This window comes from Hyla sarda, chromosome 3, assembly GCF_029499605.1.
Source record: "Hyla sarda isolate aHylSar1 chromosome 3, aHylSar1.hap1, whole genome shotgun sequence".
Classification (NCBI taxonomy): Eukaryota; Metazoa; Chordata; class Amphibia; order Anura; family Hylidae; genus Hyla; species Hyla sarda.
Window position 1 is genome coordinate 120,446,825 of NC_079191.1, and position 27,891 is coordinate 120,474,715.

Below are 27,891 nucleotides of genomic sequence, written 5' to 3' on the forward strand. Positions count from 1 at the left end.
TACAAATCTGTTTATTAAATCAACTAGTGCAAGAAAGTTAAAAAGTTCTCCAGCGAGTACCCCTTTGTTGATTTCCAGGTAAATCATATGTTGGCTTGTGTTCGTTCAGACTGTGTATGGCTGTAGCTTAAATCCCCTAAAAACTCCTGAGCCGAAGCCTGGAGTCGATAACCCCTATTTATTTTCCACTCCTAAATATAGCTTTTGGTTGGGTATAAATAAAAAATTGTAACATTTTTACTTATATTCAATAAAATCTAATATTTAAGGGGTATGAATAAACAAGGTTTAGTGACTGCAGGCATTCGGCCCAGGAGATTTTGTACATAGTCCCCTTACCTACCCTGGTTAGGGGTCAAGTAGACCCTTTAATAGCGTGGTAACCATAGAAGTGGATAATGCCAAGTCCATATAAATGTGCTCACCTTGCAGCTTCATGTCCATGGACGGTAAAAGCGAAGTGTACATTACACAGAGCCATAAACTTTACCACAATGTAACAAAGCATTTTATTGTGAAGAGCCTCGTATCATTTAAAGGAATAAATACTGAACGTCAAGGTCGCTCAGCCTGCATTACACACCTATAAAACTTTTCAAGAAAGACGTGTATGAGACAAATCGCTCATGTATGGAAGCAAAAATTGTGAACTGGAGACCCAAGGCTTACCCGAATGCAACATCTTCTTATGCCCACACAAGCATAGCGTCCGGTATGGTTGGTGACTTGCTTTACTAAACAGCAAAAATATGTGAACAAAAAGTGAGGCCAAAAAAACGTATTAATGTCGGAAGGTGACAGATACCATAATGAGTAATTCCATTTTTTTTGCTTGTGTCTGGAGCTCCATCAATCAGTAATGTCCATCTTAATCCAGTCTTAAAGGGGTACTCCATGCCAAAAAGTTGTAAATATTTATTAACTACTTCCATAAAAAAAACCTCAATTCTCCCACTAGTTAAGTTACTGTATGTCCCAGAGGAAGACGTGTATGTACTTTCTAATCTGACACTGCTCTGTGCTGCCACCTGTGTTAGGAACAGCTCAACACAGGAGAACAAAAGAGGGCTGCTCTGGACAGTTCCTGAGATGGACAGTAGTGGCAGCAGAGAGCGCTGTGTGTGATTGGGGCATAACAATACAAGAAAGCTTATTATTAGGGGTTATCTAGAAACAGTATTCCCCCCCCCCCCTGTCCTCAGGTTGTGTGGGGCACTACAACTTAGCTCCATTCAATGGAACTGAGCAACAATACCACACACACAACCTAAGGACAAGGGTGGTGCTGTTTTTGGAAGAAATCAGCTCTGTTTCTTATCCTGGATAACCCCTTTTTAAGATTTTTTTTTTTTTAACAATAATTTACAAAGCTGTATAACTTTTTATTTTTCTGCAGAAGACCCCTTTAAAGGTAAAGTCATACTAATGCAGTGTTTTCCAACCGTGGTGCCTCCAGCTGTTGCAAAACTACAACTTCCAGCATGCCCGGACAGCCTTTCATTGTCCAGGCATGCTGGGAGTTGTAGTTTTGCAACAGCTGAAGGCACACTAGTTGGGAAACACTGCATTAGTATGACAGAAGATGACTTTACTTTTAAAGGGGTGTTCTGCAGAACCAGTGCTAAGTGGTTAAGATGACTTATGTGGATGTCCGGGCATGTTGGGAGTTGTAGTTTTGCAACAGCTGTTTCAGAAACACTGTACGAATGTGTGAAGGTGGCCACAGATATGTGTTAGGTGTAGGGAGCTACAGATGATGTCATACTAACCGGCCATAGACCATTAAAGGGGTACTCCTGTGGAAAAAAATTTTTTTAAATCAACTAGTGCCAGAAAGTTAAACAGATTTGTTAATTTTTTCTATTTTTAAAAATCTTAATCCTTCCAGTACTTATCAGCTGCTGTTTCTTTTTGAACTTCTTTTCTGTCTGACCACAGTGCTCTCTGCTGACGCCTCTGTCCAGAGCAGGAGAGGTTTGCTATGGGGATTTGCTCCTGCTCTGGACAGTTCCTAAAATGGACAGAGGTGTCCGCAGAGAACACTGTGGTCAGACAGAAAGGAAATTCAAAAATAAAAGAACTTTCTCTGTATTATACAGCAGCCGATAAGCTCTGGAAGGATTAAGATTTAAAATTAGAAGTCATTTACAAATCTGTTTAACTTTCTGGCACCAGTTGATGTAAAAAAAAAAAAAGTTTCCCACCGGAGTACCCCTTTAAGTTTCTGGCAGATCTTATGCAAATTGGTTGAATTTACCAACAAATACACCACGTGGGAAGAAGGATAAGGCTCTAGAGTAAGATTAGACTTCCCCATGAAATCTATGAATAACACTAGAATTTCCTAGGTATAAATCTTCTTATCTTTAGCACCTTTCCCAGAGATCACCACGTACTTCTATGATAAGTACGCTATTCCTAGAATTCTGTTAAAATACAACCAATCAGTGATATCATTTGTTACACAAAGTACATAGTCAATGAAATAAACTGAACAGCACATACAGGTCAGAAGGTGCCACTGCCCTGGAGGTAAGTGCACCCGGAGGTGACACAGATCATGATGACTAAGTATTAACTCCCCGTTTGATTAAAATCTATTTCCAATGCAGATTCTAGATCACAAAAATGGCTCCACGTTTATCTCCAGGGCAGAACAAGGCAGAGTCAAGTCAAATTTTGTGATGACGTCGGGGTGAAGGACGCCCAGTTTTCCTATGGTTTTGCCGTCCGCCAATATTTCCGCACAGCGACCAGGAAAAAAAGCTGGATCTGCAAGAAGAAAACAAATGTATAAAAAGCATTGCACAATACATGGCAGTGAGATACATAGAATCACTGAAGGAGCAATAGGCCGTGAATTCAGTTATAACTAGAGATGAGCGAACTTACAGTAAATTCGATTCGTCACGAACTTCTCGGCTCGGCAGTTGATGACTTATCCTGCATAAATTAGTTCAGCTTACAGGTGCTCCCGTGGGCTGGAAAAGGTGGATACAGTCCTAGGAAAGAGTCTCCTAGGACTGTATCCACCTTTTCCATCCCTCCGGAGCACCTGAAAGCTGAACTCATTTATGCAGGAAAAGTCATCAACTGCCGAGCCGAGAAGTTTGTGACGAATCGAATTTACTGTAAGTTCGCTCATCTCTAGTTATAACTTAGGTCATCTCTAGACAAGACTGTTAACGAAGGTGCTCCAAAGAGAAAAAAAAAACGTTTTGAAATAAACAGATTTGTAAATTACTTCTATATAAAAATCTTAATCCTTCCAGAACTTATCAGCTGCTGTGTGCTTGAGAGGAAGTTGTGTAGTTCTTTCCAGTCTGACCACAGTGCTCTCTGCTGACAAACCTCTCCAGAGCAGGAAAGGTTTGATATTGGAATTTGTTTCTACTCTGGACAGTTCCTGACATGGACAGAGATGGCAGCAGAGAGCACTGTGGTCAGACTGGAAAGGACTACACAACTTCCTTTGTAGTATACAGCAGTGGTCTCAAACTGTGGCCCTCCAGATGTTGCAAAACTTCAACTCCCAGCATGCCCGGACAGCCAACGGCTGTCCGGGCATGCTGGGAGTTGAAGTTTTGCAACATCTGGAGGGCCACAGTTTGAGACCACTGGTATACAGCCTCTAATAAGTACTGGAAGGCTTAAAGGGGTATTCCAGGAAAAACCTTTATATATATATCAACTGGGTCCAGAGAGTTAAACAGATTTGTAAATTGCTTCTATTAAAAAAATCTTAATCCTTTCAGTACTTATGAGCTTCTGAAGTTAAGGTTGTTCTTTTCTGTCTAAATCCTCTCTGACACCTGTCTGGGGAACCGCCCAGTTTAGAAGAGGTTTGCTATGGGGATTTGCTTCTAAACTGGGCGTTTCCCGAGACACGTGTCATCAGAGAGGATTTAGACAGAAAAGAACAACCTTAACTTCAGAAGCTCATAAGTACTGAAAGGATTAAGATGTTTTAATAGAAGTAATTTACAAATCTGTTTAACTTTCTGGAGCCAGTTGATATATATACATTTTTTTTCCTGGAATACCCCTTTAAGATTTTTAAATGGAACTAATTTACAAATCTGTCTAACTTTCTTGCAGCAGGTGCTTTGAAAAGGTTGTTTTCCGCTGGAGTACTGGTAGTCACTCAGACTGCTGTACAAATGTGCCTTGTAATGCAGCAGTACATAGGAAAGTAATGTATCATTGCAAAACTGGACACTTTGCACTCTGGGGAGGATGGATATTAAACTTAAAGGGAAACTGTACATTGATATTGTATACATTTGTTTGTCTGTTCATGTTATGTATTTTATGCTCTCTATGAATTTGGAGGCTATAACTTTGCACCATCATTTTTGAATAATCCTGTATTTTAATGGAAAGGTAATAAAATGTATGACTTAAAGGGACTTTACTGATCGCTAGAAAATTCCTTATCCCTGCATTATAACATTGGGGTGGCCACATAATGGAGCAGTTGTCAAGCACACATTCTAGTGATTGGTGTGGGTCCCAGCAGTTGAGCCTCACACATTTGTCATCTATATCTAAAACCCTGTGTTAATGTCATGCAAACATGCCTCCAGCTGTCCAGGCATGCTGAGAGTTGTAGTTTTGCCACATCTGGAGGCACCGTGGCCAGGAAACACTGCTGTAAATACAGCTGAGTGAAGTGCACAGCAGCGTGCTTTACTCCTCCTGCTACCAGACGGACTGAGCGCTTCACCCAGCTATATCTAAAGATTGACATCTCTATGTACTACTGTGTTTGGAGAGAAAGTGTATTTTATGGGGCGATTTAAGATGAATAAAGAAAAACAGAAATCAATAAAATGTTAGGACAAGAAAATGCAGACACAAACACCAGTTAGCTGTGGATCTGCACCCCCCCCCCCCCAAAAAAAAAAAAAGCTTGCCATACACATAAGATAAGCCAATAGAGATGAGCGAACTTACAGTAAATTCGATTAGTCACAAACTTCTCGGCTTGGCAGTTGATGGCTTATCCTGCATAAATGAGTTCAGCTTTCAGGTGCTCCCGTGGGCTGGAAAAGGTGGATACAGTCCTAGGAGAATCTTTCCTAGGACTGTATCCACCTTTTCCAGCCCACCGGAGCACCTGAAAGCTGAACTCATTTATGCAGGATAAGTCATCAACTGCCGAGCCGAGAAGTTCATGACGAATCGAATTTACTGTATGTTCGCTCATCTCTAGTGGTGACGGTTGAACAATCTTGTGTGTACAGTAGCTCTGGCGGTTTGCGGTGCACTAAACATCAGTGAAATCCACAGGTTGAGCCGGTAATTAGTTGGAATCTCATGGTAATAAAACAGCCCAGTATGAAGCCCACCATGTGCTGTACAGCTACAAGACTCAGACAACAGGAGGACATGTAGAAAGAATTGGAGTAAAAAGAAAAGATGCTGGACTGTGCTGCCTGACACCAGGCAAGAGCTGCTCTAGAAACGCTTCGTTTTGGGGCTATTTAGTTTGGAAAGAAGTGTGAAATTGGTGCATCTAATGCACAGCCGGCTATAGCTGTGGAATAGGCTTAGGGTCCACCCACAATAAAGGGTTTAGGATAATACAATTTGGCCTGTGGCTTCTTTGCTTGGAGAACCTATCCTGATAATTAAAGCATTGTTCTTATAACCCAAGAAAAAGTGACAGTGATTCAGGTATAGTAAGGACCATTAGAAGTGACATGATCCTGCACTGGTGCTCACACAACCAGCTGTATATAGGATATAGTAAACTGCTCAATAGTTCTGTAGAATTCAATTTAACCAGAGCCAACATAAATTATACTGACCAGCAAATCTGTGCTTAGTCGTGTGTAGAAACATCTGGTATCGGTGCTTAGAACAAGCGGTTACAAAATACAGACTGCAGACAGCGTGTAGATTTTTTAAGCCCTATAGCAGCGGAAAGTCACAAGTGAATTCAAATGTGCTGTGGAGATCACAACTACATCTGTACTGAGCGCATTATTAACTATGTGACAAATTCTAATGGAAAAACCAGAAGAATCACAGAATAAGACACCAAAGAATGATATTAAAATCAAAAGTCAAGAAGAGGAAGAGATGACAATTATCACTGAGGATCTTCTATACATGCTCATACAGTGCAGTGACTACCCGTTTATTCCCAATAATTGTGGAAGAGTCTTGACTCAAAGAGCACTAGCCTTAAAGTGTAACATAGTTTCAAAAAGCATGGTTTTGATAGATTAACGCTTGAGAGCGATGACAGGGTGATTTTACTGCTGTTATTGAGCCCCCGAGAGTTACCTCCATAGTACACAGCTATTTGCCATTCTCCCCAGTTCAGAGGGTGGGACCAGAGCTAGGCCGTTTGCCAGCAGTACATACACAGGGCTTCCTTTTGCCCTGGCCAATTACAGCTCAGCACATACTCCACTCTGCTATGCCCTGAGATAGTGCTATAATGGACTGGAATTGTGCTGGGGGATGATTTACAGAGTACACAACTATAGATGGCATGTGGAGTGAGAAGAGGCTACTTCAAAAATGAAAGTAACAGTAGCAGGATCACAGCAAGAAAGGTGTTACGCTAAACACTGAAATACTGCTGCTGCTGCTGGCAAGCTAAAGGAACAAGGAGAGGAGATCACACTGCAGCGCTCTGGACATACAGCTATGGGTATTGGTACTCATTGGGTTGCCTTTAAAGGGTTACTCCGCTCCCCAGTGTCCGGAACATTGAGTTCCTGAACGCTGTGTGCGGGCTTCCGTGTTCACGCCCCCCCCCCTCGTGACGTCACATCCCGCCCCCTCAATGCAAGTCTATCGGAGGGGAAGTGATGGCCGTCGCGCAGCCTTCCCATAGACTTTCATTGAGGGGGCAGGCTGTGATGTCACGAGGGGGCGGGCGTGAACACGGAAGCCCGCACACAGCGTTCAGGAACTCAATGTTCCGGACGCTGGGGAGCGGAGTAACTTTTTAAGGAACAGTGTGCATCATGTTCAGCAGAAAGACTGGGTAAGCTTGCAGTTACACAATCCAGACCTTCACAGACTCCCTACCATTCTCTCCTGCACACAGCGCAAGCTAAGCCCTGCCTCCCCTTCCTGTGTTCTGTCCTGATCTAGCTATAACTAGAGACAGACAGCTTAACAACAGGCACCTAGTGGCCAAGATGCTAAAGTTGTTTTCCTATGGTAAAGAGTGACAGAATCAAATAAGGGGAAGTAGTTTGAAACAACAGTGCTCATATATAATAAGTAAACAAAACAGCGATAATAGGGTTTTCAGGATAATTAAAAAAATATATATCACATTCTGCCCAAAATGGTAACACTATCAACACTGTTACCTCAAAAACATGTTGCTGTTGGGGTCCATCACCACATACATGCATGGTTGGATGTGGTATAGAAGTATATATAATGTGGTATACAGAAGTATAGAATTCCTCATTAAATAGAAAATGACATTTATTCTAAACTAGCTGAGTACCCGGCGCTGCCTGGTTTTTCGTACCTTATGCTTATGGGGGAGAAAAACTAACAAAGGAGGAAGCTTTTGTCCTCATATCCTGTCCCCATATCCCCTTCTCATATCCCGACCCCAAATCCCCTCCTCATATCCTGTCCTCATATCTTGACCCCATATCCCGTCCTCATATCTCGTCCACATAAATCCTCATATCCTGTCCCCATATCCCGACCCCAAATCCCCTCCTCATATCCTGTCCTCATATCTTGACCCCATATCCCGTCCTCATATCTCGTCCCCATAGCTAATCCTCATATCCTGTCCCTATACCTCGACCTCATATCCCCATCGCTAATCCTCATATCCTGTCCTCTGGTGGGGCTGTGTATATGTAAAGATATTGAAAGCTGAAAATAAAAGGGGTATGCCTTAAAAGGTGGGCATGTCTGTAAGATGGGGTGTGGCTTACCAGCCAGACTGACGCATTCACCAGGAGATGCAGAGCGGAGCTTGTGGAGTTAGGCAGCAGAAGTCCTATATAATTGCATGGGACTTGAAACATAAAACCCCATCCTTCACGTATGGGGGCAGGTTAGGGGGTTAATTTAACCAAGTATTATCGAAATATCTCCAGCAATACGGAAGTTGTGCAATAATATATATTTCCCATAGACTTGTATGGGACTTTAAATAAAAACCCAGACTCTCGCAAATAGGGGTGAGTAAGGGTTAAATTACCTATCCTATGTTTGTTGTTGACATATAAGTAACATGTGCCGAAGTATTATCGAAATATCTCCAGCCGTTTGGAAGTTAATGCAGTAACATATTTCCCATAGACTTGTATGGGACTTTAAACAAAAACCCTGACCCTGGCAAATAGGGGAGTAAGGGTTAAATTTCCTATTCAATGTTTGTTGTAGACATATAAGTAACATGTGTGCCAAGTTTTATGTTAATATCTTTAGCTGTTTGGAAGTGATGCTGGAGCATACACACATACACACACACACACACACACACCCACATACATACATACATACATACACACACACACACACACACACACACACATACATACACACACATACATACACACACATACATACACATACATACACACACACACATACATACATACACACACACACACACACACACATACACACACACACACACACACACACATACATACATACACACACACGTTGAGTTTTATATAGATAGATAATAATACACTAAGAAAGGAAAACATTGATCATTACCTTATATGTATAACCTCATAACCCCAAATACTTCTAATAAAAGTTTACATCGCACTTTATAAACACAGCACAATCTCGAAAACCGTGGAATTTCTCATTTCTTCTGCTTGTGTCGTAGACCTGTCAGCAGGATGCAGCAGTCTAGATTCTTTTTATAGGCCAAATACACACATGGACCATTATCAAAAAGATTCAAGGCCAATAATAGCAGTATTTCATGCAGTTCCCTAATAGTTTTCTTAATATGAAGCTCTGCTTTAAGCATCATTTTATAATACACAAGGGGGGAAAAGTGAGTAGGATGTTTGCTGACATGAGGACTCGCACCTCTCAGCCATCAGTCTTCTGTATGATTAGTTCTGGAGACCTGACAGATGTGTCTGCTCCTCAGACTCCGTGCACTGGTCGTCTATGAACAGATGTGTGGTGACGGCTGAACTCCACTACAAGGAGATAGACACTCATTTCCCTTAAGCCATATATGTCACCTTTTTTTTTTTCTTCGAAAGTCCACTGGGCTGTGAATAATCACATAATTACAACTTCTACAGCCGGTCCTAGGAAACTTTAAAAGACAGGGCCACTTTAACCCATGAATGGCAGGTGCCTGAACACATAGGAGACCCTGCCATCATTGCCCCGGGCATAAAAAGAGTTAAGAGCTGGAGGGGGCCAAATGTCATTTGTATCGACTAATCTTTATCACATTTTATGGACAATTAAATATCAAAGGGATGGTTCTTCTTATCCGCTGAAATCAGGCATTTTAGCTTTAGAATGAAAACTAGGAATAAAAAAGCAAAAAACAAAAAACTTTAGGGTAATATTATAGGCTTAGACATACCTTAGCAGTCCTATAATTTGATAGGATGTGCGGAAATGGGGGCTTACAGGCAGCAATTGAGAAGCCACTTTAAAGGCTAAAATCTAAGAAACACTTAACATGAGCTTTCATCTCCGCTGAGCTCCACTGGTAACATTTCTAGTCAGATCTGCAGACATCCTCAGATTCAGCCAGGCCATTGTACAGTCACTGCTTGGCACTTATCCGGTACATAAAATGAACATGTATTGGTATTGGTGGGGGGGGGGGGGGGGGGGGGGGGGGTTGTTTACACACAGTTTTTGTTTTGTTTTTGTTATTTATATCGCTGAACTTTTTGATTCAGTTTTTTGAGCAGAAGCCAGAGCCAGAAGTGGAAAACATCAAGAAGGGACTGATGCTTTTCTGATGGATGCAATTATGACCTTAGCTAAAAACTGCAAAAACTGTTGTGTGTGAAACCTCCCTTAAAGAGGTACTCCACTGGCCAGCATTCGGAGGTAAATGCTCCAAACACTGTTTTAGCGCTGATGGGTCGGCTACGCCTCTCGTGACATCACGTCCATGCCCCCTCAATGCAAGACTATGGGAGGGGGCTTGATGGCAGTCATGTCCCCTCCCACTTACATGCAGAGGGGGCGTGGACGTGATGTCACGAGGGGCGTGGCCGACCCCTCGCAGCTCGAAAACAGCGTTTGGAACATTTACTTCCGAACGCTGGCCAGTGGAGTACCCCTTTAATCCTTTTACAGTTTTGCTGAGCTCTGCTTGGCATGACAGATTTGCCCAAGCATAGCTCATGGCAGGGATCTATCACTGTGCCCATTAGATCAAGCCGCAGGAGACCAGCTGTAATTTGCTGTCAATAGAGACTGCGCCATGTAAAAAGGAATGACAGAGGAGCTCCTTCTGTCTCTGTACACTACCATGTAATGCTGGAGTAGTAGAATTCCAGCTGAAATACAAAGCAGGGACCCTGCTGCTACTGCCAGGAACGGAGTAACCAGACCATTCCCAGCAAGTTAAAGGTGGAAGACAATTATTTTTTCAAATCAACTGGTTCCATAAAGTTAAACAGATTTGTAAAGTACTTTTATTAAAAATCTTAATCTTTCCAGTACTTATCAGCTGCTATATACTACAGAGGAAGTTGAGCAGTTCTTTCCTATCTGACCGCAGTGCTCTCCGCCAGGAACGGTCCAGAATAAAAGCAAATTCCCATAGCAAATTTCTCCTGCTTTGGACAGTTCCTGACATGGACAAAGGAGGCAGCAGAGAGCACTGTAGTTAGACTGGAAAGAACTACACAAATTCCTGATAAGTACTGGAATGATTAAAATTTTAATAGAATTAATTTACAAATCAATTGATCTGAAAACAATTTTTTCCCCACTAGAGTACCCCATTAAAGCACCAGAGACATGTGCCAAGAAGATTTTAGATGTATGTCAGGAGGATAAGACATCTTGGTGTAATAGCACTTGAAACCTTAAAGGGGTCTTCTTACTAAAGGAAATAATAGCAGATCAATAGGATATACCATAAATTACTAATGCTGGTCTGATTGCTGGGGCCACCCCAATCGTTAGGCTGAAGCCTATTAGTTAAAGTGTTTTTAAGCTATTCATGGCCTATCCACTTAAGTAAATGAGAGCTGTTCTGCAGTTATCCAGTGCCACCACTAGCAACGGTGTACAAAGCTGGGGCTCCTGACTTCCTGCACTATTTCCGCTGCTGCTGATTGGCAGATCAACTACAGTGATCCCTCAACTTACAATAGCCTCAACATACAATAGTTTCAACATTCAATGATCTTTTCTGGACCATTGTAACTTGAAACCAGACTCAACATACAATGCTATGGAATCTGCAAAACATGTCAATGGCTGGAAGAACCGACCAATCAGAATGGACATTTTACCGGTAAAACCCCTGTATTTCTAAAGTGCATGCGCTGACTGGTGTCTGGTGGTGCCCCCTACAGTACAGGGAGGTATTACATGTTCTGTACACTTTACCTGTACCAGGGTTAGCTGCTCCTTTGGACACCAGGTGAGGGCGACTCCATATTACTTTTTTAGGTCATTGCGGGTACTGTACAGGACCCTGAAGAAGCTCCTGTCTTCTACATAGACCAACAACGAGGGTGCCTCCAGCTGTTGCAAAACTACAACTCCTAGCATGCCCGGACAGCCGAAGGCTGTCCGGGCATGCTGGGAGTTGTAGTTTTGCAACAGCTGGAGGCAGCCTGGTTGGAAAACACTACAATAGACAGTGATTACAGCTCCCAGCAGATCTTTCTTACCTTTATATGTAAGGACTTGCTTTATCTATATTAGTTATCTACTTATTATTCTTTAATCCTCACTTTTTCCTATTTTTGGATGACATTTTGGTGGCATTAGGAACCAATTACCAGGTTTCCATAGAGTTCTGGTCTCAACATACAATGGTCGCCCTGGAACCAATTAATATTGTAACTTAAGGGACCACTGTACTCATAAGTTTATTGTGCGATATGCGCCCCGTACACATCTGTTTAAACAGTTCTGGTTGGAAATACTCACTTACGTACGCCAGCCATAAGGCGGCACAAGTAAAATACATTTCACACAGATAGCAAAGTTGTGCCAATTAGTTTGATGCATTTACAAGCTTTAGAATTTTTGGTAAATTCATGCACCCTAACATGACAGATGAACGCCGCTCGTTGTTAGTAACGTATTATTTTCTCGCCACCAGAAGGTTTAATAAAGACCGATGTAAGAATGCTTATTATTGGGTAGTTCTACGTTGCAACAGTCACAAGATACAGCCATATTTCTTACACTATTCTAGAATGTAAATGTAGCAGGCACAGAATACTGCTAAATAGTATGAGTGTTAGGAAAGGGGGCTAATAGCTGGGGGATGTGATACACAGCAGGGAGAAGGGTGGGGAATAAGAGAATAACAAGATTGGTATTAATGTAATATGCAATGCAGATCAAAGGCCTAGAATCTGCCAGACCCCACAGGGAGCTGGTAATAATTACCCATGAAACTGTACCTACTGTCAGTGCTGTATTATGCGAGGCTGGCTCTCCCGCTGTGCTTCCATAGCCGACTCTTCTATCTGGAGTTTCACTTGCTCTTCTTAATTATTATGTAACATGCTGTCTGCATTTCATGCCTGCTTAACACCCCAGAAAAACACGGGTTCCTTCCAGCGGTCCCCAGCCATTACAGGTGCAGCTTGTGTAATTGTGCCTGCTGGCGTCTAAACTCTGTGACACGCTTAATGGACCAAGAGGGTGCCACCCAGCCCGGTGTGCTAGGGTGGAGGGTTAATAGCAGGTGCACGTAGCATTAATACACCTGCCATGGAGAATCATTTAAGTGACACTTTACACACTAGGCGATAATGCATGCCTTCATCCTTCTACACCTATCATCTTAATATTTACAATTAACACTGTACAGGTCAATCCCATATATTTTCTTTAAAGATATGGTAAAAAAATGTTGGGTGTGGTGTCGGTCTGTTGGTGTTGGGAATCCCCCCGCACATCAGACAAGTTTTATATCCTGCAACAAAGTTCCAATGTGCGCACCATGTTTCATATATTTACACCCCGGTGTGGAGCTCTACCATCACTCCTCAATTATTAGCAATAATTTAATCAGTTACATGGGCATATACATTAATTCTATCAGAAATAACTATTCTAAAAGAATATAACAAAGTTTTGGGGGTCCCAAGGTGGGAAATCGACTGCAGGTAACGCTACTATTCACTTGAATGGGCCCACTGGCAGTCTGCACTTCTGCTACTGCAGCGGACTGTACATGGACTCACAAATATGTGTTCGCATAACTCGCACTGTACATGGACTCGTACAAATATGTGTTCGCATAACTCGGACTGTACATGGACTCATACAAATATGTGTTAGCATAACTCGGACTGTACATGGACTCATACAAATATGTGTTAGCATAACTCGGACTGTACATGGACTCATACAAATATGTGTTCGCATAACTCGGACTGTACATGGACTCATACAAATATGTGTTCGCATAACTCGGACTGTACATGGACTCATACAAATATGTGTTAGCATAACTCGGACTGTACATGGACTCATACAAATATGTGTTAGCATAACTCGGACTGTACATGGACTCATACAAATATGTGTTAGCATAACTCGCACTGTACATGGACTCGTACAAATATGTGTTAGCATAACTCGCACTGTACATGGACTCGTACAAATATGTGTTCGCATAACTCGGACTGTACATGGACTCGTACAAATATGTGTTCGCATAACTCGGACTGTACATGGACTCGTACAAATATGTGTTCGCATAACTCGGACTGTACATGGACTCATACAAATATGTGTTAGCATAACTCGGACTGTACATGGACTCATACAAATATGTGTTAGCATAACTCGGACTGTACATGGACTCATACAAATATGTGTTAGCATAACTCGGACTGTACATGGACTCATACAAATATGTGTTAGCATAACTCGCACTGTACATGGACTCGTACAAATATGTGTTAGCATAACTCGCACTGTACATGGACTCGTACAAATATGTGTTCGCATAACTCGGACTGTACATGGACTCGTACAAATATGTGTTCGCATAACTCGGACTGTACATGGACTCGTACAAATATGTGTTCGCATAACTCGGACTGTACATGGACTCATACAAATATGTGTTAGCATAACTCGGACTGTACATGGACTCATACAAATATGTGTTAGCATAACTCGGACTGTACATGGACTCATACAAATATGTGTTAGCATAACTCGGACTGTACATGGACTCATACAAATATGTGTTAGCATAACTCGGACTGTACATGGACTCATACAAATATGTGTTAGCATAACTCGGACTGTACATGGACTCATACAAATATGTGTTAGCATAACTCGGACTGTACATGGACTCATACAAATATGTGTTAGCATAACTCGGACTGTACATGGACTCATACAAATATGTGTTAGCATAACTCGGACTGTACATGGACTCGTACAAATATGTGTTAGCATAACTCGGACTGTACATGGACTCGTACAAATATGTGTTAGCATAACTCGGACTGTACATGGACTCATACAAATATGTGTTAGCATAACTCGGACTGTACATGGACTCATACAAATATGTGTTCGCATAACTCGGACTGTACATGGACTCATACAAATATGTGTTAGCATAACTCGGACTGTACATGGACTCGTACAAATATGTGTTAGCATAACTCGGACTGTACATGGACTCATACAAATATGTGTTCGCATAACTCGGACTGTACATGGACTCATACAAATATGTGTTAGCATAACTCGGACTGTACATGGACTCATACAAATATGTGTTAGCATAACTCGGACTGTACATGGACTCATACAAATATGTGTTCGCATAACTCGCAGTGGATTTCTGCTGCTAGTTACTGGCATGCTAATGTACCCTAAGGTGGTGTTTTTTTTCCTGCCAGTTTGTGCCTGCTCAAAAAAAGCGTACGTGTAAATGTCTGTTGTGACGTTGTTTTTTTATGGGTTTTTTTTTCACATTCTTCAAGAGAAATTAAGATTTTCATGACTTTTAAAAAAGAAATATGCTACAGATAAACACAATCTAACACCATCTGTAAAACACACTATATTGGAAAAATACTACAAACACAGCATAATAAAACAGAAACAGAAAACACATAAACCTCGGCTGCGTAAAGGAGACCTCAGTTCACATACAATCATTGTTACTCTTGTCAAACACAGAACTATCAGCTCCTAAAATAATTTTTTAAAAGGTATTCCCTTTAAAAAAAAAAGTTTTTAAACCAACTGGTGCCAGAAAGTTAAAAAGATTTGTACATTACTTTATAAAAATCTTAATCCATCCAGTACTTATCAGCTGCTGTTATGATCCACAGGAAATTCTTTTCTTTTTGAATTTCTTTTCTATCTGACCACAGTGATCTCTGCTGACACCTCTGTCCATTTTAGGAACTGTCCAGAGTACAAGCAAATCCCCATAGCAAACCTCTCATGCTTTGGACAGTTCCTAAAATGGACGGAGGTGTCAGCAGAGAGCAATGTGGTCAGGTAGAAAGGAAATTCAAAAAGAAAAAAATTTCCTGTGGAGAATATAGCAGCTGATAAGTACTGGAAGGATTAAGATTTTTATTGAAGTAATTTACACATTTGTTTAACTTTCTGCCACCAGTTGAAAAAAATAAATAACTAAATAAATGTTTCCCAGTGGAGTACCCCTTTAACTTGTCATTTTTCAACATCAGGTATGTAATAGTTTTTTATAAACTCTTCCTAGAGTTAGCACAGTAGTTCTCAGAATACTAACAGGGTCCTATGTTTCTAATGAAAAGATGACAGAAACAAATCGCCAAATCTTAAAAACTGAAAATAAATGTGCAATTATTTCAATTATTTACCATAACCATGTTGTATCTTTTGCTAAAAGTGCAGCTGATGTTCCTATTGCTTTCTATGTATTATCAATGCCGTCCTGGGTACAAAAGCAGAGGAGATAATATCATTTATACGAGACAATTCCTGGAGATCTTGGCCTGGTTGAGAATGTTCCAATCCCTAATAGAATTAGACAGCAGCTAAAACAAGGCTTGGGTTACAATTACTGATCCTGTAAAACTAGCACCAAGACATCACAGCTCCACCGTGACATCTCTACAGCTCCCTTCCCATAGAGAGGAGCAGAGGTTATGACCCAGGATAGGTGTGCGCTCCTTAAGCATGTTAAAGGGACAGAAGGTGCGTGAAAAAACTGACTATTATGCATATGCTCATAATAGGAGATGCCTGTATACATATGGAGGGTAACCACAATCTATATAGTCTTCATGCCTAAAGATAAACTGATGTTGGTGTCAATTCCTGTACATGACCATTGTACCCGGCACAATCTAAACCCATTTTCTTGGATTAATTACAGATATTCATACATTAAAATGGTTGTTTCCACCATAGCCTTACTCTGCAGCAGTGTCCTAGCATGCTGGGAGTTGTAGTTTTGCAACAGCTGTAGGAGCCCCGGTTAGGAAACCCTACTCTGGAGGCATTAGCAAGTTGGCTGGATTTCTCTTCTAGTGCCAACATTTTGATTGCTGACCAAACAAGCATCAGAACCTGGTAAGTGGTGTACACAACGCTCATGTTCAGACCATGTGGTTACATACACATCTCAGCCAGAACAATAAAACCACTGACAGGGAAAGTGAATAACACGTGTTGTCTTGTGACATTGGCACCTGTCTACGGGTGGGACATATTTGGCAGCAAGTGAAATGAGCAAATGTAAGGAGCTGAGTGACCTTGACAAGGACCAAAGTGTGACGGTCAGGGCATCTCCAACATGGCAGGTCGTCCAAGGCAAGACAACCAATGGATCTGCAAGATCATTGTTGCACGAGAGAAGTGAGGCTGGCCCTTCAGGTCCTATAGAAGTTACTGCTGTGCACATTTCTGATAAAGTTCCTGCTGGCTATAAATAAAGGTGTCAGAACACACAGGGCATCACAGCTTGCGGGGGGACACAGACCAATCAGAGAGTCCTCTCCAACTCCTGTCCACCACTAAAAATGCCTACGATGCACACTTGTGCACGAGCGGGTGCGTGATTTACTGAAAGAGACTGATGGCACCAGGAAGCAGACAAGTTGGTGTAGGCCAGGGGTCTCCAACCTGTGGACCTCCAGATGTTGCAAAATTACAACTCTCAGCATGCCCGGACAGGCGTTGGGCATTATCGGGATCGGCAATTGCCTTGCCGATAATCCGATAATGCCCCCGCGCCACACCACCCACCGCAGCGCCCCGGCCAGAGACCGCCGCCGCCCCACTGCCTCCCCCATCCCCGGTTTTATAATTACCTGTTCCCGGGGTCCACGCTACTTTTGGCTCCTGTGTTACGCTCTTTGCTGCGCAATGAAGAGTGACGTCCTCAACGCAACGTCACCATCAGTGCGCACAGTGACAGCTCAGGAGGACGCCACTGGAGCCAGATGTAGCGTGAACCCCGGGAACAGGTAATTATAAAACCGGGGATGGGGGAGGCCATGGGGCAGCGGCGGTCTCTGGCCAGGGCGGTTCGGTGGGGGGTGCGGTGCAGCGGCGGGGGGGCTATGGCGGTGATAGGTCTCAGTACCCCCGGACAGGCAGGGGGAGAGAAGCGGGTGGTGGCGGCGGTCTCTGGCACAGCAAAAGCCATTGCAGTTCATTGATTTAAAGCACCCACTTTAAATCAATGATCTGCAGCGGTGTCGCGGGGGGGGGGGGGGCGGGGGTGGAATATCGGTATAAGTTATCGGCTATCGGCCCTAACCTCCACAGATTATCGGTATCGGCCCTAAAAAATCCATATTGGTCGATCCCTAATAACAATACACACTCTGTGAGCGATATGAGTGCCTCTTACCTTCAATCAAGTACAACCCATCATGGAAACAGTATTACCTAATGGCAATAGCATATTTCAGCATAATAATGCCCCAACCACACTGCAAAAATGACATAAGAACGGTGTGAGGAACAGGATGTGTCAACTTGGTCCCCAAATTCTGTATGGTTCAGACATTTATGCACGCAGCAATACCACATATGTTTGTTTTTATTTACACACTTTTTTTTAAATGGGAAAAGGGGGCGATTCTGATTTTTATTAGGGATTTTTATGCAGTGTTATAGCCCCCTCTAGTGGCTATAAAACTGCATTCACTGATCTCTTACACTGTTCAATGCATTGCCATAGGAATGCATTGATCAGTGTTTTCTGCGCTTGATTGCTCAAGCCTGGATTTCAGGCTTGGAGCAATCAAACGCCGACTGAACAGCCGGGAGCAAGGTCATACACCTCCCGCTGTCCTGTCAGCTGTTCGGGATGCCTCGATTTCACCACGACGATCCCAAACAACTCCGCTGAGCTAACCGGCAGTGTATTCTCCCGTTTTAGACTCCGCAATAAACTTTTATCGTGGCGTCTAAAGGGTTAATACCGGACATCAGCCTGATCAGCGATGTTCGGTATTAGCTGTGGGTCCTGGTTGCTGATAGCAACCGGGATCCCGCAGATATGAAGCGCGCACTTCACAGATCGGGAGCCGACCACAGGACGTAAATATACGTCCGTGGTCGTTAAGGGGTTAAAAACCTGTGTATCTTACCTTTCTTCTTGCTTGCATAGCGAAATCTCCCAGCAGAAGAAATTGAGCGTTTCCCAGCAGGCATGACATCTCTGAAGCCTGCTGGGGGACAACCTCTGCCGTCATATTGTTGCAGCATTGTGATGATTAGAAGACCTCAGGCTCTGTGCATGTTTCAGTCTGTGTTGCTATCAGTGAGGCTCTCCTGCAGGTTTCAGTCTGTGCAGCTTTCTGTGAGAATCTTTGGAGCTTTCAATTTCTGTGCAGCTGACAATCAAGCTCCGTGCAGAGAAAAACTTCCTGAGTTCGGACTCCTGCCAGGCAGTGAGGAGACCAAACTCACTGTATTAATTGTGGCAGGGAAACAGAACAGAGCCACCTAGTGGCCATTTTTTCTATTACATTTTAAACATATTTATGTTGATAATTTTAAAAGCAAGTAAATGGAAAAGTGTCTGCTAATTACACAAGGAACACTATAATAAAAAGTTTTATTTGTTAAGGATCTACTCCTCATTTCTTGGTGCCAGATACTAAAGGACTTATATGCCTCGATGGGTGAGAGCTGTGTTGGTGGCATAAAGGGAGACCTACATAATATTAGATTGTTTTATTGATCAGTGTAATCAATAACAATCAGATGGTTCTCCAATTCTTGGGCTGTCTGCTTAGGACTATACTTTGCTTCAAGGTCATCCTGATAAAAAAGCTGATCACACAAGGTCATCCTGATAAAAAGCTGATCACAGAAGCCATGGAATCCTAGCAAGCAATTGTAAACCGTGCGGGAACCCGACACAGAGAAGGGCCTGCTAGTAGGCATGGGCAGGGCATTTAAAAATAAAAATCACACACACACACACACACACACACACACACTCAACACTCAACTCACATTAGCAGAAAGGAGGGCTCTTTACTTTTTTGTGTCCTGCTCTTTCCTTTTTTGAATAGGGCCAGAAAGCCCCTTTAAACATTTAGGATCCTCTGGCCAGATGTTCTTTGCATTTAGTCTGCAGTCTACCTAAAAGATAAGGGCCCTATAGAAAACACTTATTTTTCCCTCCCAGGAACAAAACATACATACAGTCAAATTGACAACGATATGGTGATATGCATGGTATATGCACGCACTTTACACCCATGTGGATCTATAAGAGTCACTAGATATATATACAGGACTTTTTAAATGCCTTATTTTATTGTTGTGATCAACTTTTATTTGTCATTGCAATTTATGATATGTTATAACTATGGTGACAAATGCATGTCAGAATCTGCCCTGATCACACACCGTTACAGTTTATTGATATGCCTTTCTGTTCCTGAGATGTGTGGGTTTTCAGGGTTTTCAGCTATTTAAATCAAATGGAATCTCATTTGAAATTGTTGTGATAAACACCATTTTTTTTCCATCAGAACCTTCGTCCGTCTGGGAGCTTCACATTCATACAAAGAAAAGACACACAAGAGAACAGATCATTCTACCCATGGTGGCCATATTAAAGTCAGAGCTGTGACAGCAATTTCCATGGAAGAAAGCATGGACAATGTTTATATCAATACAGTCTATGGACCGAAAAGTCATGTCCAAAAAGGCCGCAAAACTGGATACGGTGCAAAAAATGGGCCGACCGGAGTCACTATCTGACTCCAGTCGGCGCATTTAAATGAATGAGATGCAGCGCGGGTAATTTTGGTCCACCAGACTAAAGCTGCCCATATGCCTAAGACTTAAATCTGTCTAAGGAGTATGACAACCTCCAGACTCTCCACTGACAGGCATGGTGAATTTTCACCACCTAGCCCTATTGTTCTGGAAGGAATAAGCTGACGCCATTGCAGAAGTGAGCAGCTGGAGACAGGTGTTAGATGCTCGACTGGAAGACACAAAGTCAATTTTGAATTTATACTCACCTTTGAGTAAAAACTTCAAGCAATCTGTGATAATGTTTTCTCCTTAAATGTGCAAATTACTCATACTTCTTATTTAGCCACTTAAATTCTTAAAGAGGCACTATCATTATGAAAAACTTTTTTATATTTTGTAGTACTACTTAAGGTGACTTTTTAAAATATACATTTTTAAAAAAATTATATTTTACAAAAAAATTTAAAATTAAAATAGCTGCCACTAGGGGTCATCTATCATTATGAAGACAGACTACTCTGTATTTTGCAGCATACTGGATACCAGCCATAAAGTGTGTTGGTATCCAGTATAGGAGATCACCATTGCATCACTACAGTCTTCAGCTGTTGCAAAGCAAAACTACAACTCCAAGCATGCTTGAACAGCCAAGGCTTTCTCTGACTCCTGAATGACAAAGAAGCTGATCAGACACACATAGTGACAGCTATGTTGATCAGCATCCAGCTTTACTAGGAATAGATACAAAATGTAAGCATAAAAACTACTGTGCAGTGATTTGCAGACTGCCAGGCTGCTCCCAGACTCAGTGCAGATGAGAGATGGACACTTCCCCTCCAGAAGACAAGAAGACAAAGCAAATGAGCAACATATAAATGCTATTTGTTAGGGATATATAGGTCCTAGACACATACAAATTATATGTACATGATCAGGATTAGGTACTGAGTAATAGGGATCGACCGATATCGTTTTTTTAGGGCCGATACGATAATCAGTGCAGGTTAGGGCCGATAGCCGATAACTTATACCGATATTCCGGTATAAGTTATCGGCTATTTAACCCCTGCGACACCGCTGCAGATAATTGATTTAGAGCGGGCACTTTAAATCAATGATCTGCAGTGGCTTTTGCGGGGCCATATGCCGCCGCCACCACCCGCTTCTCTCCCCTACCTGTCAGGGTGGTCCGGGCCATCCATCCATCGTTCCTGTAGTGTCCGGGGGCGTTCCGGGTGGAGGGTGAACCTGTCCGGGCTGTCCTTCTCCGGCGGTCATCTTCTCCACTCCGGGCAGGCTCCGGCCTAGTACGCTGCATAGACGCCGCTGCGCAGTGACGCCCGTGGGCAGCTGGAGAAGAAGGACAGCCCGGACCGGTTCACTCTTCACCCAGAACGCCCCCGGACACTACAGGAAGGAAGGATGGATGGCCCGGACCACCCCCATTACGGGTAAGTTACATTTTCTTATTGACTCGGAGGGTGGGGGAGGGGCCCGACCGGTATAGCGGTATGGGCAAAAATCCATACCGGTATACCGCCCAGCATCACGGTGGGGGGTGCGGTGGGTCGGGGGTGCAGTGCGGCGGGTCGGGGGGGGGGGATTGGGGGTGGCGCTCGCGGTGCGGGACATTATCGGCTTATCGGCAAGATAATTGCCGATACCGATAATGCCCAAAATCGTGATTATCGGCCGATAATATCGGCCATACCGATAATCGGTCGATCCCTACTGAGTAACCTCACTTTTTTTTTTTTTTGCACTATGACAGGTATGCTTTAAACGTATCCTTTCAGAACAAAACATTTTGTTCAACCTTTCAGTCCTATACATTGAGCACATTCTGCTAGGATGGTTTTAGTACAATGTAAAACCAAAAGTGCAAGGCATGTGATCCATGTCAAAACTAAAGAACTCTGTATTCCAATATCCAACATTTTAAGATTTGGGTATTCAAGTTGTTTTCTTTGCAATGGCAGGAATTGTGTGTCATAGCAACTCTGACAATTTACCATGATTGTGGGTAACCGAAAGAGGATGTGTAGACCAGATTTAAATCCAGATCAATCTTTAAAAAATTATCCTAAAGGGGAATTAGTGACTAGTGCCCGGCCCATATTGACCGATCTCTCCCTAGATGCAAACAGAAAGAGAGCTCTCACTCAGGGCCAGCGGACTACTCCAATGATGTGGAGCCCCATTGCCAGGTGAAAATGATGAATCCTAGATTGTTGTGATAGGAAAGCCTGTCATGTGTTTTATGCTGCTCTTGGTTCAGGCAGCATGAAACTAGTGACAGGTTCACTTTAACTTTCAAAACAGTTTCAGGAGCTCTAGTTTATTTTCTTGGCCAGAACTCCTTTACATGTAATATTTTTATGACTAAATAAGACTTGTGCATAACAATACACACTCTGTAGGTAATATTAATGCCTCTTACCTTCGGCTGCTTTGATTCGGTATCCTTTCTCTGTGCCAGGACTGACTGCAAGGAGCTGCATGATGCGGTCCAGCAGGCCATGTATGACCTCAAACCCTGGGTTCTTGTTGTAATACACTGCGCACAAGTGTCGATGGTTCCGTGCACCAACATCTAAAAAGAGATCAGAAGTATAAAAGGTTATTGCATATCAAATATATTACCTGCATAAGATGGAAAACGATAGTCAGCTGAGGACATCTGGACACCATTACTTTATCATTTGCTCATATTTAACCCACCTTTGACAGGTAAATGATAGCAAACATTTGCCCAAATGGTGCCCTGAGCTTATCAATGATGGAGGACTACTGTGCTACTGTGGGATTTATTCTTTATACCCCCTGATTTATATGAGGGCTGAGGTGTGTCCTTGATGGTTGCCATTATAGCTACTATAGGGGCTGTCACACAAACTTTCGACATGTAGCAATGCATCCCAATCCCTGAATCATTTGATAGCTAGGCAGACATGCTATATAGAAGGGAAAGCTGGATTCAAATCTATGGTGATGCTGTTCCCTTCAAAATGTGTCATTTTTGGAATAGAGTGGACATCTTCTACAACCACTATCCTGGGATATTGCAAATCTGGGCTACCCATAAATCCCCAACACTTAGTCAATGGGCAGACCGCTCACACCTAATAATAATTTGCAAGAATGCAAACACTTTAGAAATAGCTGCTACATCTAATTATAATTTCCAGTCCAAATTGCATCAGCATCGCTGACCATGTCAACAATCTATTGCAGCAGATAGAACAAAAACAAAAATTTTTAAGTTTGTTACAATTGGTTGCAGTATACTAACAATTGGTACACGTAGACCCAATATGGATTAGTGTATACCAGCATTTAAAGGGGTACTCCGCCCCTAGACATCTTATCCCCTATCCAAAGGATAGGGGATAAGTTGTCCAATTACGGGAGCCAGTGGTGGGACCCCCGAGATCTCTCCTGCAGCACGCCTGTCATCTGGTGCACGGAGCTCGCTCCGTGCACCAGATTACGGGAGTGCTGCAGAAGAGGTCACGGGGGACCCCAGCGGCGGGACTCCCGCGATCAGACAACTTATCCCCTATCCTTTGGATAGGGGTTAAGATGTTTAGGGGCCGTGTACCCCTTTAAAGCTTCAAAGAGGAAATGCAGAAACAGCGCAATAATGGAGGCGAGCATGTCAAGCAGAAATCACCAAAATTAGGAGTGAGAGATTAAAATAACATGAGAATGGCGTAAACGGTAGACGTACAAGATAAGGGAAATCCCAAATCAGCTGCAGACCCGCTCTTTGTAGAAGTAAGAGGAGAAATTGGGAACAGACGTAGGAGAGTCATTCTCCAGCTGCACATTGTCAGGCTTCAAACGCTCTGTATCTGCAGCGCGCTCTCCATGTCCGGAGGACGGAGGCCTGAACCACTTTATCAGTTCTTATAACAACCCCTGCAGTGAACAGTAAGTACTCAAGACACCACATCTATACATGACAGGAGGCTCCGCAAGCATGAGGCATATATATTAAGAGCACATATGTAAGCGCCTCAGACAAAACATCACATCTGTATAGTGGACGAGTCATTTCCGCACACCTACTAAGCTAAAAATGCCTTATAATTCAAGATCGATTATCAGAGTATATAAAAATCTGACACATTAGAAGCAAACATTTCTGGAACTGTCCAGTTCATCTCATTCTGAGGCTATGTTCACCGGGCAGAATGTCTGCTGAAATCTACTACCATTGACTTAAATGGGATTCCACTGCCCAATTCGGCACTTACGCATTCCCCAAAATTTTGAGACCTGTCTTTAATATAGCGGAATTTCATGGCGGAATCCCATTGCATATTAACACTACATAAATAAAGATTATTTATATGAACCAGTCCTCAAGAGCATACAGGGATACAGGATAAAGAGAAAGTGAAGATTGAGGATCCAATGATGTAATTTATTAAATAATTAAATAAAATAGACTAAAAATATGTAATATGATGACCACTCACTCAGCAGGGCCCTTGCATGAGTGAGAAGTATAAATACAATAAATATAGTGACAAAAATAAAATGAATCAATAGCACCTAATCACTTATTAATATCTGCTATAAGTCCCAGATTACAGTTCATCAATTGTGATAGTGCACCTTATTATCAAGTGTATATCACTTTTATAAGTTCATATCTGCAAATCTCTATCTTCAAATTGCAACCGCTGGAGCCCCTACAAATCGTGACCACAGCTGCACGCGCGCTGCCTAGCGCTCCATTCACACGCACCTGCTCCTGCTAACCATCCACAGCCCCGGACGGCCAAGCTCCTGGACATCACCTCCACGAGGCCGGACGCTCTTCCGTGCCAGTCCAGGACACCTTCAACCTCTGGAGTGTGGCTGTGCGCTTTACTACACTAGACAAGCTCCATAGACTTAGAATAGAGTAAATACAAAATAAATACAATACAAAATACTAAATAAAATACTACACTAGACCAGCTCCATAGACTTAGAATAGAGTAAATACAAAATAAATACAATACAAAATACAAAATAAAATAGGAGAAATTTATCAAACCTTGTGGAGGCGAACGGTGGAGCAGTTGACCATAACAACCAGATTCCAGCTTTCATTTTTTCAGAGGCCTTTTGAAAAACTAAGGCTGGAATCTAATTGGTTGCTATAGGCAACTGTTCCTCTGTTTATGCTAGGAATGTCCCAATACCGATACTGGACATTTGCACGAGTACTTGTACTCGTGCAAATGTCCCCGATACCTAATTTGACACCTGCCGTCGGGAGTCCCGCCGGCAGGTATCACGGAGGTTCGGTAAGCCGCCTGCACTCTCCGCTCCCGAGCTGAGCGCACATCATAGCCGTGACCCGCATTAACCCTTTAGACACTGCAATCAACTTTTTGATCAAAGTCCTGAAGTTAACTGCCGGTTAGCTCAGGGATGCTAATCGGGATCACCGTGGTGTAATCGTGGTGTAATTGTTGTGTCTCGATAAACTGTGAGGACGGCCGAAGGTCCCGTAACGTACTCCATGTGTCCGATCGTCGCTCCTTTACTGCTGCCAGCCATGGCAGGCATTAGTAAAGGAGAGCCGATAACACTGATCACTGCTATGCTATGGCATAGCATTGCTTAGTGTATACAATCTACAGATTGCATGTAATAGTCCTCTATGGGGACAAAAAAAGTGAAAAAATAATAAATGTGAATTAACCCCTTCCCAATAAAAAATGTAATCATCCCCCTTTTCAAAAAAGTATAATAAAAGCCCTTTCTCTTACAAAAACACCCCTTTTTACATTAAGGGTACGTTCACACGGGCGGATCCACAGAGTATTTTATGCACAAAAATAGCAGCGCAATGCAAAGGGAGAAAGTGGAGATAAAATCCACTACAAATCGGCAGTCCTCCGGCTCCGAGTGTTCTGAACAAAATGTTAACGCTGGAGGACCGGAGGACCCCTTTAAAGTAGAAAATATGCCCCACATCTGGCATTACCATTATTGTGTCACATTATTAAAGAGTATATTTTGTATATTAAAGTATGCCAAGCAACTTTCTAATTGGAAGTAATTAAAAAAATTTAAAATGTATTTCTATGTTTGTGTTCGGCTTGAAAAACTGACCACTAGGGGTCTCCCTACATGTCCCAGCCGCAAGTCTCATAGATTTCGGACTCATGCTGGCCTGCGAGTCAGAAATCTCATACTGCAGCTGGGACACATGACGAGCACAGAACAGCTCCCTGCCTGTCAATCAGACAGGCGGTAGCAAGCGCTGTGCCCACAGCACAGCTCCTGACATGTCCAGCCAGTTCCTCCTCTCTGTAGGGCAAGTAAAGTGAGTGCTAAACAGAGAGGAAGAGACTCAGCAGCTGCCGGCCGTGCTGTGTGCAGAGCCTCTATGCGGCGCTCCCGAATAGGATCCCAGCATAGAGGTAGAAGGGCTGAAGGGAGCCCAGACAGGCTTCAGATGAAGTCGCACCTGCTGGGCCACTCCCCTTTCTTCTCTCACACACGGCCGAAGAATGAGCAGCCATGCAAGGACAGATTCAGGTATAAAGTGGGTGTTTAGAAAAAATAAAATAATGCAGGGTTAGTGTCAGTAAGAGTCAGAGACAGATTGAGGAAGGGGGGAGGGAATTAGGGACATTCATGATAGGTACTCTAACTGAATTGGCTTGAAATGTGACAGGACTAATTCTAGTTATAATAATACTCAGGGGGGGGGGGTCACTTCCTTCCACAGACTCCCCCTAGCTCATACAAAAAGTTGGAGGGTTTATAATAAATTAGAAATACAGAGCTGAACTCTTCGTAGAACAGCACCATCCTCTGGCCTTAGGTTGTGTGTGGTATTGTAGCTCTATTCCATTGCAGTGAATAGATCCAAGTCATGTTATTATACACAACCTGAGAACATTCTCTGGATTTTCTCTTTTAGCTTTAAAAGGGGCCCCCGCTGAGCACAAAACCTAAGGGAGAGAAGAAAACCTACATATGTTGTGATATGGGCTGCACAATTGTACGGCATTAAATAAAAGGACAAAACAATGAATGTTATAGATGTATCTGATATACAGTAGCAAGTTGTGTTCTTAGTTAGGGCTGGTACCCTGTAGCATACAATCACTGCTTATTGGATTTAGTGATTCTGTGCTATTACAAGACGGATATCATCTGACAGCCAGGATAATGGCGTCCAGAAGCACAGAGCACACTTCTATTCATTACTTCCCAATGGCCAGAGAAGGATTCTGAAGATCTGTGCTGAACAGCTTAGCACTTTCACAGGGACACATCAGTGCGGTAACATACAATATAAGGGGTCATGTAACAAATGTTGCATACACTTCACATGTGTCTAGCTAGAACATACTATGATTTCTTTTGCCCTTGAGAACAGATTCTGTCATTAATTTCCCATACAGAGGAAAGGAGATTTCTAAAGAAACACAGATGATGATTCTTTACAGTAAAAGCAGTAATACTATG

General features: G+C 42.7%; 1 protein-coding gene across 1 annotated transcript in view; it reads right to left on the reverse strand.

The window, feature by feature from the left end:
• Positions 1–493: 493 nt before the first annotated feature.
• Positions 494–27,891, reverse strand: part of FARSB (phenylalanyl-tRNA synthetase subunit beta) — an 84,612-nt gene continuing 57,214 nt past the window's right edge. The window contains exons 16-17 of the mRNA XM_056564907.1: positions 22,847–22,999; positions 494–2,772 (exon numbers count right to left, since the gene is read on the reverse strand). Coding sequence (XP_056420882.1) covers positions 2,621–2,772; positions 22,847–22,999 — 305 coding nt within the window. The 3' untranslated portion in view covers positions 494–2,620. The remainder of the gene's footprint in view (positions 2,773–22,846; positions 23,000–27,891) is intronic.